Here is a 19,126-nt window from a genome sequence, read left to right as displayed (position 1 = left end):
ACTATTTTCTTCAGTGATGGAAACCCTTTGGATACATGGCCTTCAGGGCAACCTTAAAATAAAAAGCATAAATTTCCATTATTTGACCTGACTAGCACATGGATGTCATTGGAATCCAATTCTGCAAAATCTCTCTAGCATTATGTCTAAATGCTGTAGACATTTAAGTGGGGAAGACAAGTTTAGCATGTGAGTTATAGTCAGCTCTTCAGACAGACACTGTTCAGTGCTCTTAATTTACTACAATGGGAATGATTAACCCTATATACTAACAGTTTTAAACAGCACCCAATTAAAGATACCTGATGTAACATCATTTAACATATGCTTAACGTGTGCCTCTACTTCAGACAATAAGATGTGTCTATGCTAAGACATGTTTTGTCAGATTTGGATACAACTGAAAAATAACAGAATATTGGTAGGAAACACAATACTTTAAATATCCCCGAGAAGTATTATTTTTTGTTAAATGTAGAAGGAAGCCAGCAGAAACTGAAAGAACATGACACAGCACCACAACTACAGACACAGTACTGAATTACATGACTTCTAGGAAGCACTTATGGACCACGCAGGCCCACAGGATCCAGAGAGATTGGATACAGAACCCCGTGATGTGCAACCAAGGGTAAATGTCAGAGATTTCACCCCACCGCTCCATTCTTGCATACATATTCTGTTCCATTCATGTATCTTATTAGGACATGGAGACCAAATAAGAATGAATGAACCGATTTCTGTGACGCTACCACGCCAGTTCCTACCCAATGGTTTTGAAGGTGTCCAAAAGGTTTTATGAGTATAACGGCCAACCAAGCTTGGAAAGGTGATCTCTGCACATCCACTGCTAGAGAGAATCACCACCCATCTGTGCACATCCACATGTGGGACGTGATTCGGGGAGAAAGTGCCAGTGGAAGCTGCCAGTCTACTGTTAGCAGAAGCCACACAGTTGACACACTAGCTTGCCAACTTGGGTAGAATAATTAAGTATCTCCTAAGGCAAACGCCTGGTTAGATACATTTTGCAGACAGTAGTTTCACCACAGTTAATTAGCAAGGTGGGAAGGAGGAAGTAGTCCTTGGAGCAGTCTCAAACACCTTACTTGTGGTGAAGGAAAGTGAGGTTTGCACTAGGTGAGACTCACTGCAGTCCCCGCTGTAAATGACACTGATGGGGATGAGAGAGGTGGGCAGGGTGTCACTTGCAGGTCACCCGTCCCCATGCAGCCAGTGAGCCCTTGCATCTGCTTGGCTGTGACACTTGCATCACTATGTCATCCCAGAATTATGTGGAAGGCTCTCTAGAGTACAGGTATTGAAGTAACATCCTACTACTCAGATGAGTTCGGGGACTTGACCTACACAGCTCAGGAATCACCCTTTGATTTGTTTTTCTACAAAAGACACACTACAAGTAGAGCCAACATTCACACACTACCTGATGGCTACACCCATAAAGCTACATACACCCTTCACGAGGGACGTTCAGAAGGTTGGACTCATTCTTCAGCTTAGCTGTGTATCTGAGAATAGATGAAGTTAGAAAGTGATCCCATATATGATCAGTTTCATGGGTTATGAAAGTAAACTTTTTTTTTTAAAGTATTGCAATGCTGTATTTATCCTTGATAGAGCAAACTGAAAAACAACCTTTACTCTTAAAAAGTCCCACAAACAAGTCTCCATAGACTCAGGGAGGCACCACAGCGTCAATTTACGCAACCAGTTCAATCATCTCTGTGGTTGCCTGAGCAGCAAGCACCTCTGGTGGCCCGAGGAAGAAAGAGCATCAGTAACCGCTCTCCAGGCTTTCATGAAAACAAAATAAAGAAGCCAGTCCCCACAAGAGGTGAAGTAAGCTAATGCAGAAAGTCAGTGTCTTCAGAGCTCTTGCCAACTGCTGCACACCCAGAAGGGCAGGTTTGGGAAACTCTTTTTTGAAGGTGATGGATAAGAAGTCTGTGTGACAGGCCTTTTAAAATGAACTGCGATTTCCCATGAGCACTAATAAACGGCTAGGTAACATATCTCAGAAGCAAACCCCTCAGAACCGCAGCGCACACAGCATGGAAAGCTATCAAGCAAAACAAAATGATTGCCTTACATCTAGTTCTGCAATTCAACAAGCCCACCGCTGGGTGGGAAACCTCCACTGCAGAAGCTAAGAGCTCTGACCAATAATTAGTATCTGTTCAGGCGCTTTTACTAGGGTGATCTTACTGACTGGGAAAGAACTTTTACCAGGTTCACATACAGAGGGCCCAAGAAGCAAAAAAATAGTTAGTAGCTGTTGTAGTATTTTAAATCCCACAACCGATACTTTCAAAACTTCCCCCCATCGAGAGAGAGAACAGCTGTGTATCTTTGTAAAACAATTCTAAACTTGCTGTAAATTGCTGCCTATCACAGCAGCCTCCTGCCAGCTTTGGATAGCACAAACAAGATGTGGTCTCTTCAGTAACAGACAACGCTGAAGACTGCTCCAGCATCCAAAAGACCTGTTGGAGAGCAGTGTAGGGGAAAGGAACCTGGGGGTCCTGGTGGACAGCAGGATGACCATGAGCCAGCACTGTGCCCTTGTGGCCAGGAAGGCCAGTGGCATCCTGGGGTGGATTAGAAGGGGGGTGGTTAGTAGGTCGAGAGAGGTTCTCCTCGCCCTCTACTCTGCTCTGGAGGGATCTCATCTGGAATATTGTGTCCAGTTCTGGGCGCCTCAGTTCAAGAAGGACAGGGAACTGCTGGAGAGAGTCCAGCGCAGGGCAACAAAGATGATTAAGGGAGTGGAGCATCTCCCTTATGAGGAAAGGCTGAGGGAGCTGGGTCTCTTTAGCTTGGAGAAGAGGAGACTGAGGGGTGACCTCATTAATGTTTATAAATATAGAAAGGTTGAGTGTCACAAGGATGGAGCCAGGCTCTTCTCAGTGACAACCAATGATAGGACAATGGGCAATGGGTTCAAACTGGAACACAGGAGGTTCCATTTAAATTCGAGAGGAAACTTCTTCTCAGTGAGGGTGACAGAACACTGGAACAGGCTGCCCAGGGAGGTTGTGGAGTCTCCTTCTCTGGAGACATTCAAAACCCGCCTGGACACCTTCCTGTGTAACCTGACCTAGGTGTTCCTGCTCCGGCGGGGGGATTGGACTAGATGATCTTTTGAGGTCCCTTCCAATCCCCTAACATTCTGTGATTCTGTGATCCTGTGGGAACAGGGGAATGAAGGCAGACGCCTTGATCCTTAAGTTTTATGGTGTGAAAAAACCTCACATAGCTTGGCACTCAACAATGTAAAAACCGTCACTGCCCTAACATACATTATTTCTACTGCCCTGCGATGCAAATTCAGTACTAAATTCCCTGTGGGAATCCAGTCACCACTGCACTGTGAGCTGCCAGCCACAGGTATGGAGTCCTGAGCGAGTAAAGGGACTCACCGCGTGGGACATTTCACCAGCTTAAGGTCTTGGTTCAGAAGAACTCTCAAGCTCACTGTCCTTCCAAGGACCACCTGCAACTTCTGTAGCCACAGCTGAAACTTCCTGTTCTGCACTCAGGAGCAGCCAGTTCACATGCCAGCAGCTGTTGCACCTGGCATTAAATTGCCACTCTTCTTAGTTAATTTACTGAAAATAATTTTTAAAATAGTATAACCCTTACATACAGTGGCAATAAGAAAAGGACACATATTTAAAGTGCCACAGCTTTTGCAAAGTCAGAGTAGTATATTTTAAAAGAAAATGAACGTAACTCTTACATTATATTAATTTCACAAGTAAATCTGGAACAGTTTTATACACTAGAACAGGCAGCGCTGTATGCAAACTTATTGCCTGATTTTACTACCTATGATGTTTTTAATACAGTGGACTGAAAATGTAAACCTGTGCATAGCAGTAACTTATGTACCACAAACGGTATCCTATATTACTAATTTTTTAAGCAAAACACAGGAGCAATGCCTGTAATGACAAACACAACACTGCAAGATGGGTGGGATTACATATCATTACACTCATAACCAGTCAGACAATATTTTTGATAGTTAGGATTTGAATACTGCATAGTTGTAACTGGCCGTAATTCTCTCTGGCTACTGAGGAACAATTTAGAGGACATTTACTCACAAACATAAGGGAAAGCAGATAAAAACTGTTTCTACAAGGAATTACTGATTAATTGCACAAATGTGATTTCTTTTTCTCATCAATTTAAGTGATTATGGGAGGAAGAAAAAGCACCATTATTGATTAATCTACATGCCAGAAAGGAGGAAGGTCTCTCTCCACACCTTTTTAATCACACAGTCTCACTTGAGATACAGAGATCTTTTCTCATCCTGGTTACCAGCATGCAGGTGCTACCACAGCACTAAGGAAGGGTGGGAAACGTACAAAGAAGTTCTGAACAGTGTGTTTATTGTTCACATAGCAGCCCTGCCCTCCCCCTGGATAAAGGCTTTGAATAAGACATCTCCACTACCTCAAAATTTCACTGAACTCAACATTGCAGTTATTGGCAAATAAGTATGTTGAATGATAATGATAGAGCTTCCAAAATGGCTTTGGTGCTCTCTCTCGGTAAAGGAAAAAAACCAAACTAAACCAAACCAAACAAATGAAAAAAAAAAAACCAAAAAAAACCAAACAAAAACCCTGAATTCTGTGTCTACGAGTTCATGGGTAACTTAATTTCCCCCTGTGCCAGCTCTGCCTCGAGCAATATTGTTTGTGGACACCTGTAGCATTTCAAGTCCATCAGTCACAGCGTAAGCTGGAAGTTATGCAACATCGCAGAGTTTGCCCCTCAGCCCTGGTTTCCCCAGGATTACCTGCTATTAAATTTCCCTGGTTCTTCTTCTCTGGCATGATGAAAGTCCAAGCTCAACTCTGCATCAATGCCAAGACCACAGTAATTGTTCATCTGTACAATCTGACAAAAAAAAAATTGTATTATTTCCTCCTTATGTTTCTAAATGAAGAGATTCCAAAGTTTTTCAACAAAATTAAGCTTTGCAGATGATCCCTCCAAGTCATTTGCATCTTGACAGATTCCGGAAAACATTTTCCAGAAACACTGCACTAAAAATAAAGCTGTATGGACAATTGTTGACATGTGTAGTCATTATTTCCAAAGTATCAGAAACTTCAAAATTTAATCTTAATTGCAAGTAACAAGCATAATAAGGCAGAAATAAAAACAATGCAGAAATAAAACCAACCCAAGTTCTCAAAGTGATTCTATGCAATAACTATACAAGCTGCTGAACACTTACTCCATTATTATTTTTGGCATCAGCCATGGGTTTATCATGACATGTCTGGGAAGACCCTCTTCCCTACTTTGGAAGGTGACTGACTTCACCTACTCAGATGCATTTTAAATAGCTCCCTATATGCCAGTCTTGAGTTTCTACAGATTTCAACCATTTCTGCAATTAATTCTTCCTTTGCATACCAGTTCGTTCCACAGCTTTTCTATCCTAGTCCTTGGCTCTCACACCCTTTACCTTAAAAAAGCAGATTAGGCACTCAGGGCAAACCAACCCCTGTCTTCAACAAGTGAAAAACATCTGTAACCTGAGCAACTTAAAACCTCCAAGTGACAGATAATGCCTGGGATTTTCCAGCGACTTGACTAAAATCTTAGATAACTGCCACTATTATTACAATTCCCTACTTTTCTTTTTGACACTCCCTTTTCCAATTTCTTTGTCGGAAGATAAACAGAACCAGGATTCACATAAAGTTCTGAAGTCAACATCTACAACCAACATCTTTTATTTTTCCTAAACAGAAACAAGTAATACAAACCAAGGGACAAGGACTTCCACTCCAAAAAAATAAAACGGTTGCCAAAATAAAACAGATGCCACATATATAGACATGCAATGGCAGGAAGATGACAGAAGGATTTACTGCCTGTAAAGGCCAGCAACTCATAGCTATTTTTTAAACTGCTAAAAATGAGAGTACTTTTTTTTGGAGGTGGGGGGGGCAGTGTTTTTTGGTTGGCCGTCCAGTTTTACCAGTGTTCTGAAAGTATTTGGCATTCCTTCAAAAAGCTTTTCTTATTCGATAAATAAATTTCTTCCCAAGTGAAGCAAATAGGTACACCATTGCCACTCGAATATTTTGATTAATCCTCTATCAGATAGTTTTTGCCAAGCAGCTACAAAGTGTGTTCTGCAGCCAACCAGTCCTACCAAAACTGAAGCATTAGATCCAGACATATGCTGTGTTCCCTAAGGAGCAGCTCAGTAAGGCCCAAGCTCAAAGATGGGTAAGCAATAAAAGATTAAACTACATTAATATCTGTCTCCTGATTTTTCACTCAAACAACGGTTCCTAAGAATCAGACCCAACCGGTGCTCAGCTCACCTTTGGAGGCTCGGGTTCTGCAATGCCATTCTCTGCGCCTTCAACTGGCTCTTCTGCATCCAAAAGGATAGTCCAGCGATCCATGAGAACATCGTCTGCCTCATCCACGGAAACCAAAATCGAGTAGGGGTCCTCCCCACTGTAGCCAGCTCCCCAGCGCAAAACCCTCCCTAAGTCATTACCTGAACAACAATGAAGAACGCCAAAGTATGACTGCATTTCTTAAGTTAGCTTAAAACATCATAAAGTACATCAGCCCTGTTCTACAAATCAAATCGCATTAAGGTGCTCCAAAGAAATCACGGAAGTAGTTACACTGGACTGAAAAGTTAACAAGCAGAAAAAAATGTTTCGGGATTGTTGTGGCTGCACATGTGCTCAGTATCACATACATATACGCTGTCTCATCTGAAATGTTTTCACAAAAAGTGATGGAAAAAACAGTTAAGGAGTTGAGAAGTCAGGGAGCAGCTGAGTTCACCGTTTTACAGCAATGGTTGATGCACCGGTGGTTGTCAGGAGGAGAACAGTTTGCCTTCTCCAGCTCTGGCCTACTCAGACATAACTGTACCGACACCCCTGCTGCTTGTTTTCCCTTCAGAAAGCATGACTGACATTTCCTTGAAAAGCTGATATTGCATACTGAGTCATGGCACCTGTACCGCAAAACTGAGATGTTCACTGGCTGGATAAATAAAAATAAACCTGGGAGGCCTTCTGCCCTCAGAAGAACGGTGCTTACTGTGATTCTCACCTGTTCCTAAAGGTAAGATGGCAACTGAGGGCTCTGAGCACACCAGCTTGTGCCTGATCTCCTCCAGCGCACCAAGGACCCAGCCCACGGTGCCGTCCCCTCCGCACACCAGCACTCGGAACGAGGGGACTTGAGAGAATGTGTGAAACCTTCATCGGGAAACAAGGCAAAGGGGAAAAGAAATGTTACAACGTAGTACAGGAAAAGCACAGACTCTTAATATGCTATTTAGGATAACACATTATTATTGGGTTTTTTTCTTCCCCTTTACCATCAGTTTCTGGATCAACTTCAATAAAATGAATGGAAAACCAGGAACTTTTAGATAAAGCTGTTTATAAAGAGTGAAAAGCACATTCTTCCAAGATTCTGCACAGCTAAATTCTTAATCACGTCCTTTTTCACCAAAGACACAGAAATCTAACTTTTCATCATTTCAATGTGAACATCTATAACTCTCTAAAACCTAGTAGAGATGTTGATTAGTGATGTGTGGTTTTGTTGTTGTTGGTTTTCTTGTTGTTTTTTTTGTTTGTTCTTTACTTTGTCATAGGACTCATAGTACCTTTTCTTCTTCATAGTACTATTTTCCTGGTCGCTCTTACCTTTTGTGGCTTTTCATCCTACATACCAAGATAGCCTGCAAAGGAATTTTTATTTCCCACTGCACAAGGAGGAATGAACAAGTGGAAGTACTTTGCCATAAATCTACAGAAGGATTCCATGGACAAAACAAAATGAAAGAATTACTGAGGTCGCAGCTTGAACTGCATTAGAAAGACAACAGTCATGCAGTTCTGACAAAAAACTTAGTTTGTGCAGCTTGTTCTTCCTGCCTCCTGCACAAGCTACGTTTCTCCCATGAAAGCTTTTGCTTTTAAGAGCTTGTCATGACAGGTCTTCGTTACAGAAGTTCTGAAGGAATGAGGCTATTCTGAGTAGGCTACAACCATCACTTTCAATTTTATGAAGCTGGTAACAAAGCAATGTTGATTGAATCAAGTAATGGATTCCTGCCTCCCTAAAAGCACATCATGTTCTGTTCCTTGTGCTTAGAGATGTCGCAGCTGTGACCAGGCAGGCCCTGTTAATTCTGCAATTGTGGCCAAGTTTCAAGACAGAAAATTTTATTATACTTTCCTGTTAGTTCCCATGAAACATCAGAGGAAATAAAAGCAAAAATGAGCCCTCGTTGGGCAATGTGACATTTCTCTTCCCATCCCCATTCGATTATAAAATCTTTTTATTTTTAATAATTGTTAAATCTGTGTTATTGAAAACTGCATGTAACTTTCCCAGGACGGGACTCCATTAGACCTGATACAAGCATATACATCAGGAACTACTCTTATTCCCTTTTCTTTAGAGAATCTCAAAGTTTAAATCTGTTCTCACAGTGAGAACCCGTCAGAAGGAGTGATCCACTGCTCTGGTCTTTAGGCACAGAAGAGAAGCAATTTATACTTTCATAACAAGTGAATCTGATCCATGCTTTCAAAACATAACAAAACAATATACATAGAATAATTTTTAAAATATGATGACTTACCCAGGCAGTGGGCCACCATTGGTGAGTTCGAAGACCTGATGTGGGTTTAGCAGCTTTCTAAAACTGTACAGCAGATCCCGACCCTTCAGACCACCACTTTTTGGATTCACAAATACAAGAAGTGGGCAGCAGTTCTGTGGTATCTTGGAAGCCTGAAAGAAGACAAGAAAAAGGATAAGCCAAAACCATGGTTAGGTAGGAGACACGCTACTGCATCTTGGAAGTATTTCCTGATGCTTCCTTGATGCTTAGCAAAAAAATCCAGATTGGATAAATAAAAATACCGAATGTCCAGACAACAGGCGGGTTAGTTGCTGATCTTGTTTTACTGGGAACTGAAGTTTCCTTAAACCACTAGGCCCAGCACTATAAGTAGTCCTTCCTACACGTTTTCAGTAAACAATCTATGCCGAAGAACAGTGTGAGGGAGAAAGTACCTGCCAGCCACGCACAACTCAAACACTTGCCTTGCATAGACAGCTTCTCCCAAAAACAACTGAAACATTTGTCTTTTCGTGGTCGTCTTAGGTTATATGTTAATTTACAAGGACAAAACATTTCACAACAAAGGTGTTTGGGGCAGACACTGGTGTGCCCCTCCCCATGAAATATGAGGCTGAAAGCTTCTTTTAAAAATATGTATTTAAAATTTTTAATCAGGAAGATTTGGTGTCAGTACCTTACATACCTAATGCTCGGACCTCTGCTGGAGCTGTTGGGGCAAGGGCTCTCAAAGCACGGCTGTGCTGCCGGGGAGCCCCGTACCCATCCAAAAACCGCTCCAGAGGGAGACACTGCACATAGCGGGGGGGATTTCCCGAGGTTCTCCATGGACTGCACCAGAATGGTACCTGCAGCCTCACCAGAGGTCAAAGCTTCCAGCCACCAGAAGCCCCCACCTTGGGACTGGTTTTCATCCAGCCAGCCCATAAATCATTCTGTCAAACAATTTGTAAATGGTTCTAGAAAGATCAGAAAACACCAGCACACCTTTCACCAGGCCGTGGGGCAGGTACACACCAGAAAAGTCCATCGGGCATTTCAATGAGTGCACTTCAAAACAGAAACGTTTGCTGCAGTCCCTAAGCTGTGGTAATTTGTATTTACAAATTGGACGGCATTCAGGGAACAGCAATTTGTCACGCAGCTGACAGGATGGACTCAGGGAACAGAACAACAGTGCTAAATATAAGTCAATTTAGACAAGAGTGATTCAGGGGGAGGTGAGGCAGCAGCATGACCGCAGCGTGCAAACATGCAGAGAGACACCAGCAGCTCCAGAGGGGAGGAGACAGCACCCAGAGAGAAAGAGAGTGACATCAGAGAGCGTGAACGAAGGTGAAGAACGAAGCAATCAGGACAAATTAATGAATAACTTCGTAGGGAGGCAAACTGTCGTGATACCCCAGACCAACGTCTACCTGTGAGCTGATGCGGATGCTTGAAAACAAACAATTGTTTTGAGGCTTCCCAGTATTTGAGATACTTCCTCAAATTTTGCTTTCCTAAAAGGGCTGGGTGCTAATCCTCTGCACGTCACAGTCTGCCAGATGTGTGAAGATACCCGCAAACACATAAAAATCCTTCTCCTCTGTGTCACTGCCTGCATGGGAAATGCTCTCTGCTATCCAGTGTGACCCACAGATACAACCAGAAAACGCACTGGGAAGAAGAACACTTCAGCAGGTATAAGGTTGGTGGAGCAGGAACACACTTCTCCTCTTGCCCCTTCCTTCCTCATCCTTTAGATTCTTCCAGAGATATTCAGTTTGAAAATATGTATGTTTTCTCCAAAAAAAAAAAACCAGCCAAACAAGGTCTATTTTGGCTGACAAAGAGCCAGAAGAGCCTCAAAACTTTGTTTTATGGCAAAGGTTTCACTGCTGGCAAAACAATGAGGTTGGCAAGACACAGGCTGCAAAGCTGTCCACACAGCTTTCTCCAGAGGAACCATCTACATGCTACACTGTGAAGACTGCTAGGTCAGAACACCTCTTGCCTGCATATTCAGGCTTTATTGGAAAAGGAGAATCAATTATTTAAAATGCAGCCAACACACAACAAGGGTAATGTATTTCTACTAAGCACACGGAACGGATATTTGTAGCCAGCAAAGGAAGTCTAAGGAAAACAATACATGCCACTGTCACAAAACGGAAGGACTTCTTGAGTTGTAAGGTCAACAGCTCAAGGATCCACACATCGCAACACGAGAAGTAGATTTCCTTCCCTTGAGCCATCACAGGCGTTAGCAAAAATAGTAAGCAGAGCTCTCGCTCTTCCAGAAGTAAAGCCCTTCCCATTAGCCCATTAGTTCCTGCACCATTATCTACCATAACCCATTGTGAAAAGTCCTTTGAAAATCCCACAAGCCATTAAAGTCAGAGCAGCTCTGAAAGGAAACACCGTGCACCGGGGGGGTAACAGGGAAAACTATTCCCTCCCAGCGCTCCCTGTTCCAGCTGCCCTCCCTCCCCTGCCAACCGCTTCCCACTGCTCCAACACTCTTTTACTACCTCAACTTTCTGAACAATACAGGCTATCTGAAACCTCAGGCTTGGTCCAATGCACAGAAATTTTCAGGGTTTAAAAAGAGGGGAGTAAGGGGATAATACACAGAAAAAAAAAAAATCAGTTCTGAAGCTCACAGTAAACAAAAACTTTTTCAAAAAAGAATAAGACAAAAGACACTAGCCCAACATACAGTCAAACAAATACTTTACTTAAATGTGGACAAGAGCATTTGATTACCTTCTCTTCAGGAAACCAGTTTCTAAAAATACTGGTTTTGGACGTTCAGAAGTGACATGTAGAACACATGTTTTATATTAGTTGCTTTTACGGGCAAGTTCTAACACGCTGCATTTAAAACCAAATAACTAAAATAATTCACAAGGAACTTCAGGGAATCACACTGATTTTTGAGATGTGGTAAGCTCCAAGGCATTCAAAAGCACAGCTGTGTTTTGGAAAGCCAGCTGAGATCTTACCCAAGTAAATATATATTGTTGTAAATATTTATTTATTGTTTCTACAGAACCACCATCTAGACTTCCTAATTGTCAAGTGTCAATATCGAACAACAACAACGAAAAAGGCAAAACATTTACCCTGAATGCTACTAACAAGCAGCTGCACAGAGAATGCCTGGAGCTAAGAAAATATCTGTATGCAGTGTGAACTGAGCAGTCCTACCACACAAAACCATCCTTGTTCAAGTATCTTATAATGTAAATCCCTAGCTATACTTATTTAGGAGTAAACACACCTATGTAGAATGAGCAGAAGTATCCTAGAAACTGCCTAGCCTTACAGTGAACTTGCTTCTCATCACCACTCTTCATTAAGCTCATACGAGTAAGAAACGCTGCTAAATCCCTAAATAAAGGCAACCTTCTAAGAAAACAACTATTTTTCAGTAGGGGTTAAAAAGTCTGTGACTGTTTGCACAGCAGAGCAAGGCTGGTGCACTGCTTTAGGAAAAGTAGACGCTCCGTTACCATTACAGATGGCCATAACAGCAGCACTCTTGGGCTGCGGAATTTTTTTTCATCCCTTAATAAAGCCCCAGCGGGGATGTAGGAGCGAATTTGTTACTGGGCAGAAGGGGATGGTGACTCACAGCCTGAGGACTCCCCCCTTCAGCCCTGGCTTCGGTGCTCTGCTCCAGCAGTGAAATCTGCAGAGGGGTTTTGTGTTGGCTGCTGTTCAGGAAGGAATTTATTGCTCGTTTCTTAGAGACAGCTGAAGGAGACCATGTGATTCGGACACTCTGACGGTCACTGTGAATTGCTTAATTTGTCAAGATTAGCACAGTGAGGCTTCAGGCTGGGGTAAAATACTTATTACCCACAATAATCCCCTTTCTGTGGACTGTACTCCATGATCACATCTCACAACGAAGCAGAACAAGGTGTTCTGTGCCACAAGCCTGCCAGCACGACAACCATGGGGCATCTTCCAGAGTGGTGGGCTGTCTCCAGGAACTGCAGGAATCTCTAAGCGAGAAGCAAAATATGACATTTGCAAACAAGCTGTGTGCAGCATCTCCCACACGCAAGGACTCAGGATGCCCCAAGCACAACCCTCCTGCACCCCGGCCAGAAAGGAGTCATTGCATCTGATGAGGAATGGTGTGCAAAGTGTCTCAGTGCAACCGGAGCAGCAGCTGCATCAACGCAGCAGCAGCTTGAGCCTTTTCTTTTACTTTTTAGGGAATTGTGGCAGCAGACAAAGGGTGGAAAGTAACCTTTCACAGTGTTTTGGCTAAGGGAGTCACTAAACTATCATGCTTTTATGTCGGACACATTTGTGTAAGGAATTAGTGGAATGAATGAAATGGAAAGTTTCACCCATTTGAGAAACTCCCACGTCTTTTTCTACAGTTCTTAAGGAACTGACATACAGTACATCAGAGAGCACTTGTCTGGCGAGTGGCTTTAGTGATGAAGCCACAAAAGCTTGTCACTTTTGCGCTGATATTGGCCTCATACAAATCTCTGATGATTTCCTTGCTTGCCAGTACTGCTCAAGGAATTCTGGTAAACCAGCTTTCAATTAAAAGATCCAGTCCTGCCATGTCTTGATGTGCACCTAAAGAGTGGGACCAAACCACCCCTGCAAGTCCTTACACACAGCAGCAGAGCAGCTGTGTAAGAGGCTGCATTTTTTTCACAGTTCAAAGACAGCACTTTTATTTATTCGCATATTGTGAAACGAGGAAGATTCTGATTAAATTCTTAAAGGCCCGAGATCATGAAACAGCAGAACAGATCAATGCATCTGGTCACACTAATTGCTTGACTTTCTAATTAGCAGTTAGTACAAACTGATTCTGCATTCAAACTTTTCAGTAATGATAAGAGGATGAATGACTTCTGGCAGACCTAAACACACCAGACTAGAACTGGGCCTCCTCTTAGAAGGTGTATCAAACACAGAGTAGGTGAATCTCACCTTGGGAAAATGAAGGACTACCAAAACACAGAGTAGATGCCAATTACCAATTTAGTTCTGTGGTTTTACTGAATTTCAAGAAGCGTTGTTTGTTTTGTTTGTTTTTATTTAAGAAGCAATTTGGAAAAATCATTCATTAGCCAAAACACTGTGGCCTTTGTTTTATCACTCATTCTTCTTCTGAGACTACACATTAGTCTTTCATTCCCAATTTCTTTGTATTTCACCCACAACAGGAATGTCAAACACAGTATAAACTTAACATTGTTCTCAGTGCTTGTATAAGTATTTCCTGGCGCTGTATTTAAATGATCACTTATATGAAGTATAAACAAAGGCTAGCAGTATCGTAACATAAAAGGATAATCTAGATTGGAAAATACCTCAGGAGGTCATCTAGTCCAATTGCTACCCAAAGTAGGGTCAAGAATCACTCATTAGTTTAGCCTCAGTAATTAGTAAACAGTGTAAGCTGGGTGGCCAAAGCACATATGACCAACCCCTCAAATATTATTTAGGTTAACTCTTGGCTCATATCAGTGAGATGACCCAATATATATAATACGTGCTGCAATGGAAACAAGATGTATGTGCACGTGTACAGCCCCTCTCTCCTTCTTACATATTAGAAATCCACGTCTAGCAATCCCCTGAACTGGAGTTTCTAAAAAATACCTTGCACCAGATAACAGATTAGCATTATCTGTATTTTCCTGGCATCAAGAAGTTCACTTCAGATGTATCTAGTGTCAGAAAACCAGACACATGTAATCAACAGAGGGGAGTATGTTCCACTTCACAGGCTGTGCACCACATTTAAGCTCATAATGCATTTGGCTAAAACCCACTGAAAACAAGCATCCAAAAGAAGTTCCATCTTCACACTGCCTTCTGTTTCTGATAACAGAAACTCTGAAACCTCGTTCAGACGCGGGGGGACCTTGGTTTCTAAGGATCTCACAAAATACAATGGCTATGCATGCAGAAGAACAAGACTCTCACTTTTTTTGGAGGGGAGATAGTTTTTAATCTCGCCATTTTCAAGTAAGCACTGCCACTAGTCCACTCTGCTCATACAAAAATAATTCTGCCTTCAGAGAACTTTGACGAGCAGAGGACTCTTTGAAATGTAAAAGCAGGCATGTAAGTGCAACTATGGCTATTGAACTTGAGGCACTTCCATCTAGAGGTGTTTCACAGTTTCCACTAGTTTTCTATATTTTTAAGTTTTCAGCCTTCTGTGAAGTTAAAAGAAGTCACACGAAGACCCTCATTTCACTTGCCATAATGCAACTCCACAAGACAGAAACTGCAAGATTACACAGTGCCTCAGGGGACAGTAATTACTGCTACACTCTCTTTTGGACAGAACCTACATCATCTTGGTTAAAGATCACTTTGCTGAGTGAACCATTTCCCTCTTTTCACCCTGAATCTGCTTTGTTAACATGAAACCTATTACTAAACCAACTGATTCAGAGGAAAGTGATTTGTAACCACAAAAATTAACAAATTAGAATCAAGCCTAAATTTGAGAAAGGATGTTGCACTAAGTCTCTCAAAAGACTGTTTTCCTCTGAAATCCACAAAGCAGCATTTAAACACGGCCAAACTCTTCCTGCTACACAATGGGGGAAGTGAAGATAATGTAAATGTGAAGATTAGCAGTAGTACTTTACCTCATGGTTAGCAAGGAAACACATTCAGTCTCCAAAACAAAGTTTTTGTAAGTATTTTAAGACACATCAACTAAAACCCCACCTAACTTTTTGATCATTGAAGGAAACAAAGAAGAAAATAACCTTTTGTTTTACTCCCCTGTATAGTTATTCCTGACAACTCAATAGTAACAGGACAAGTCACTTAACTCACAGAGGAATTTTGTATACACGAAGTACAGGCCTTCAAGTATTTTTTTTCACCACACTACTTACAGATGCTCATCATATGGCTCCAAATGGCCACAAAGATAATCAAAGAACTGGGAAGCTGCCATATGAGGAAAGGTTGAGAGAATTTGGCTTGTTCAGGCTTGAGAAAAGAAGGCATAGGGAAGACCTTATCGCCACATTCCAGTATTTAAAGGATGGTTACAAAGAAGATGGAGACTCCCTTTTCACAAAGAGTCACATGGAAGGATGGGGGGCAATGAGTACAAGTCACTCCTGAGGAGATTCCGGTCAGATACAAGAGCGAAATTTTTCATGACGAGAAAAATCAGCCACTGGAAAAATCTCTCCAGGGAAGTTGTGGATTCCCCAACACTGGACACTTTAAAGATTCAGCTGGACAGGGTGCTGGGCCATCTTGTCTAGACAGTGCTTTTGCCAAGAAAGGTTGGACCAGATGATCCTCTGAGGTCCCTTTCAACCTGGTATTTTATGATTCTATGATTCACTTCCAGAAAAAGTCTTCAGGTAGTTGTTTTTCTTTTAAAGACATACTTTAGACTCAAACCCATCTCTTACCATAACTTCAGGAATCACCACAGCATTCAGAGGCTTGTCATTGACAGTTGTATCTTTAACTAGCATATATATCCTTTCAGCTTCAGAAAAGCATGAAATTTCGAGTACAACAGCACCTGTAAAGAGGCATCAGAACTATTTTTTATATTTTCTATTATTATTAGGAAATCAGTATAATCATATCACAACAAAAGTTTACTCAGTTTACTCAGGACATTATTCAGTAAAAGTTACTCTGCAACACTTGTGGTTGTTGGTTTTCAGTGAATTGGGCTGTTTTGGTTTTTAAGCCTTCCTTCATACCCCAGATTTTTGTTGAAGCAGAGCAGTTTGTGGACAAGAACTGCAGCACAGAACAGATACATGTTTAAAGACTTCCTTTGGGCTTCAGAAGTAGGGCCTATTTCCCTACTTCTGTCATAAATAACACGCTGTTCTCATAATATAAAAATGACAAAGGTATCAGGTTTCATTTTGTATCTCATTATTAAAAATCCAGTAGTTCCATTCACTGACAATATCTCAATAACAATTAGTACGAGCAAAGATTTGGTTTGAGAATCATCAAAATCTTTATATTGGCTTAGGTCCTGTATGGGGAAGAAGGGAAGGCAAATGGGAAAAATAAAAGAAAACAAAATACTGACAAGTAAGTTTAAAGTACGCTAATTAATGAGGAGGAAAACATGTCAGGACAAGATCAAAGTGCATAATGGACAGCACGTGAGATGTAAACTGGTGACATAACCTGGTTGCAATGAAAAGTGAGTCAGGAAGTTATCAGAAACATAAAAACACTCCGAGAGTGAAAAAAACCACAAAGAACAATAAAAATCACATACACACAGGAACATCTACAAACACAGGGAGGTAAACTTGGTTAAATGAAGCTGTGACAAGAAGAATATCACAAGAACAACTATTCTGCATTGGCAAATATGAAAAGGAGAGGGGACATCTGAAAGCTGTATGGCTTTCCTTATGAAAAGTCGGTATTAACTAGCCATGTGGAGACTGCAAATACACAAAAGGAGCACATATCAGTCTTCAAAACTACCCTAGAGGGAGATTCATTTAGCAGTCAGGTGAAAGTTAAGCCTGCCAAAGGACGTGAAACCTCTCAGATACGGACACCTAAATATACAAAAGAAAGATCCTACACTTTTAAGTTTTACCAAACGCAGACCTCCACCAGACCACTAAAGCTGCTCAGAGCTGCTGCTGCTCCAGCTCTCAGAAGCCTCATGGCTTCTCTGACCTTGCTGAAATAAAATTCGTGCAGCAAACACAAAGCAACAGCTCAAAGGATGAATGCAGAGACGAGTATACTGATTTTGTTCAGACTTCAGGCACTGAATCCCCCACACTTAACACTGTGCTAGGAAACAGTGACTGAAACATTCCCATCAAGTTCAAAAGCAGTACCAAGTTTCAGTGTTTTAGAAGTCAAAACAAAGAGAAAGCACTTGAAGGGTTTTTAACAGTTCAGTGGTGTTAGACTATTCAGTTGAAGTGCAACTTCAAAACTCATTTTCATGATATTACCACTTTCTGCTACACGAGGCATGAGGCTAACCTTTTTTTTTTAATAAGGTAACACTAATCCACTGCTCTTCATAAATCCATGTTACATTTTATCCGAAGGGCATTTTGTTTACGCAGTAAAACTAGCATACTCGGAGCTTAGTCTCTAGTATTAGGCTGCAGTTTTGAAAACAGACACAGTTTGCAAGACTAAAAATTGTAATGCTTACCTTGTGCTTGATAAACATGTCTCACGGATACTACATTTGCTGCAAAGGATAAAAATATAAACACATAAAACCTTGGGTACATTTAGAGTAAATATTTAAAATATTTTTTAAAGTTACAGAAATATAAATATTTAAAGTTACACAAATATAGAGAGAACCTTCAGCTAACACTTTCCTAAGTTTGCAAGTTAGAAAAGGTAAAGTGATTTTCATACAAGGTGACTATGAATTTTTTCTGGTATTTAAAGTTCAATTCCTCTTAAAGTTACAGAAAAGACTGGGAAAAATACTTTGTTTCCTGAAACAAAAAGTGTGACGCATTCCTGACGCTGTTTATGGAACACACTAGTTGAAAAGAGTATTATAAAAAACCAATTGCATTTATTTGAAAAAGAAAAATAAATTCTTTTCACTGAGTGCTTGTCCATATGTGTGTGCACATACTACTCATACTTCTCCGTGACCAGGCACAGATATCGTGATCTGCACCGAGGAAAGCCCACACAAAAAAAGTCAGAGGTTAACAGAGGTGAGGAATATTCATGCACAGGGAATTAAACTGTCCTGCCATCATTTGAATGGTGTAAGGTATGTTGGTTCACTTTCTAAAGTGATGCTTTTTCACACACACAGAAAATTGTATGGTCCCATATAGCTCAAGTAATGTAATAATAATTCTGTGAATAATGACCGCTCACATCTCTCATGCAACCATGAACATGTTAAGATGAATTAAAAAAACCCCTGTGAGAGTACAAGGCAGACTGGTTTTTCAAATAAGGTCATAAAACATTAAGAAAAACATTTAAAAAAGGAGCAACAGATGCTACTGCATTTTATTCTGTACAGGTGAATATATCTCAAAATGCACCTGTCTACTTACTTTTGATAGCTAATTCATCCTTGAGAATATTTGTGTATTCTTCAGGGGAAAGCTGAGGTGGAAGGCCACCAACAAATAAATTTACTCGTACAATGGATTCACTGTTTTCCACAATGTAAAATCTTGTTTGATTCATCTGACGTATTGAAGTCTACCAAAATAAAGAAAAATAAATGACATGACATTTGGCGAAAAGGTATCGTGAAACAAAACCCCAACTAGTTCTGAACTTAGCAATCGAGTCCCCTATGCCTAGAGAAGTGTGAAGAGAAACAAACTTCAGTCTGAGCACTTCAATTCTTTACAGATCAGGCAGCTGAAGGGGCAACTGATGACTTACTTTTTCTGTAAGAAAGGGGACTCCCAACTTGCTTTAAAA

The 19,126-nt window shown here is 41.2% G+C and overlaps 1 protein-coding gene across 1 annotated transcript in view; it reads right to left on the bottom strand.

Moving 5' to 3' along the window:
* DGKQ (diacylglycerol kinase theta) overlaps positions 1 to 19,126 on the bottom strand; it is a 101,182-nt gene that overhangs the window by 13,136 nt on the left and 68,920 nt on the right. Inside the window, exons 13-19 of the mRNA XM_065657292.1 lie at positions 18,748 to 18,898; positions 17,865 to 17,903; positions 16,111 to 16,226; positions 8,687 to 8,838; positions 7,138 to 7,286; positions 6,384 to 6,565; positions 4,835 to 4,935 (exon numbers count right to left, since the gene is read on the bottom strand). Coding sequence (XP_065513364.1) covers positions 4,835 to 4,935; positions 6,384 to 6,565; positions 7,138 to 7,286; positions 8,687 to 8,838; positions 16,111 to 16,226; positions 17,865 to 17,903; positions 18,748 to 18,898 — 890 coding nt within the window. The remainder of the gene's footprint in view (positions 1 to 4,834; positions 4,936 to 6,383; positions 6,566 to 7,137; positions 7,287 to 8,686; positions 8,839 to 16,110; positions 16,227 to 17,864; positions 17,904 to 18,747; positions 18,899 to 19,126) is intronic.

This window comes from Caloenas nicobarica, chromosome Z, assembly GCF_036013445.1.
Source record: "Caloenas nicobarica isolate bCalNic1 chromosome Z, bCalNic1.hap1, whole genome shotgun sequence".
NCBI lineage: Eukaryota > Metazoa > Chordata > Aves > Columbiformes > Columbidae > Caloenas > Caloenas nicobarica.
The sequence above is the reverse complement of the archived record's forward strand: the minus strand, read 5'-3'. Positions and strand labels throughout refer to the sequence as shown.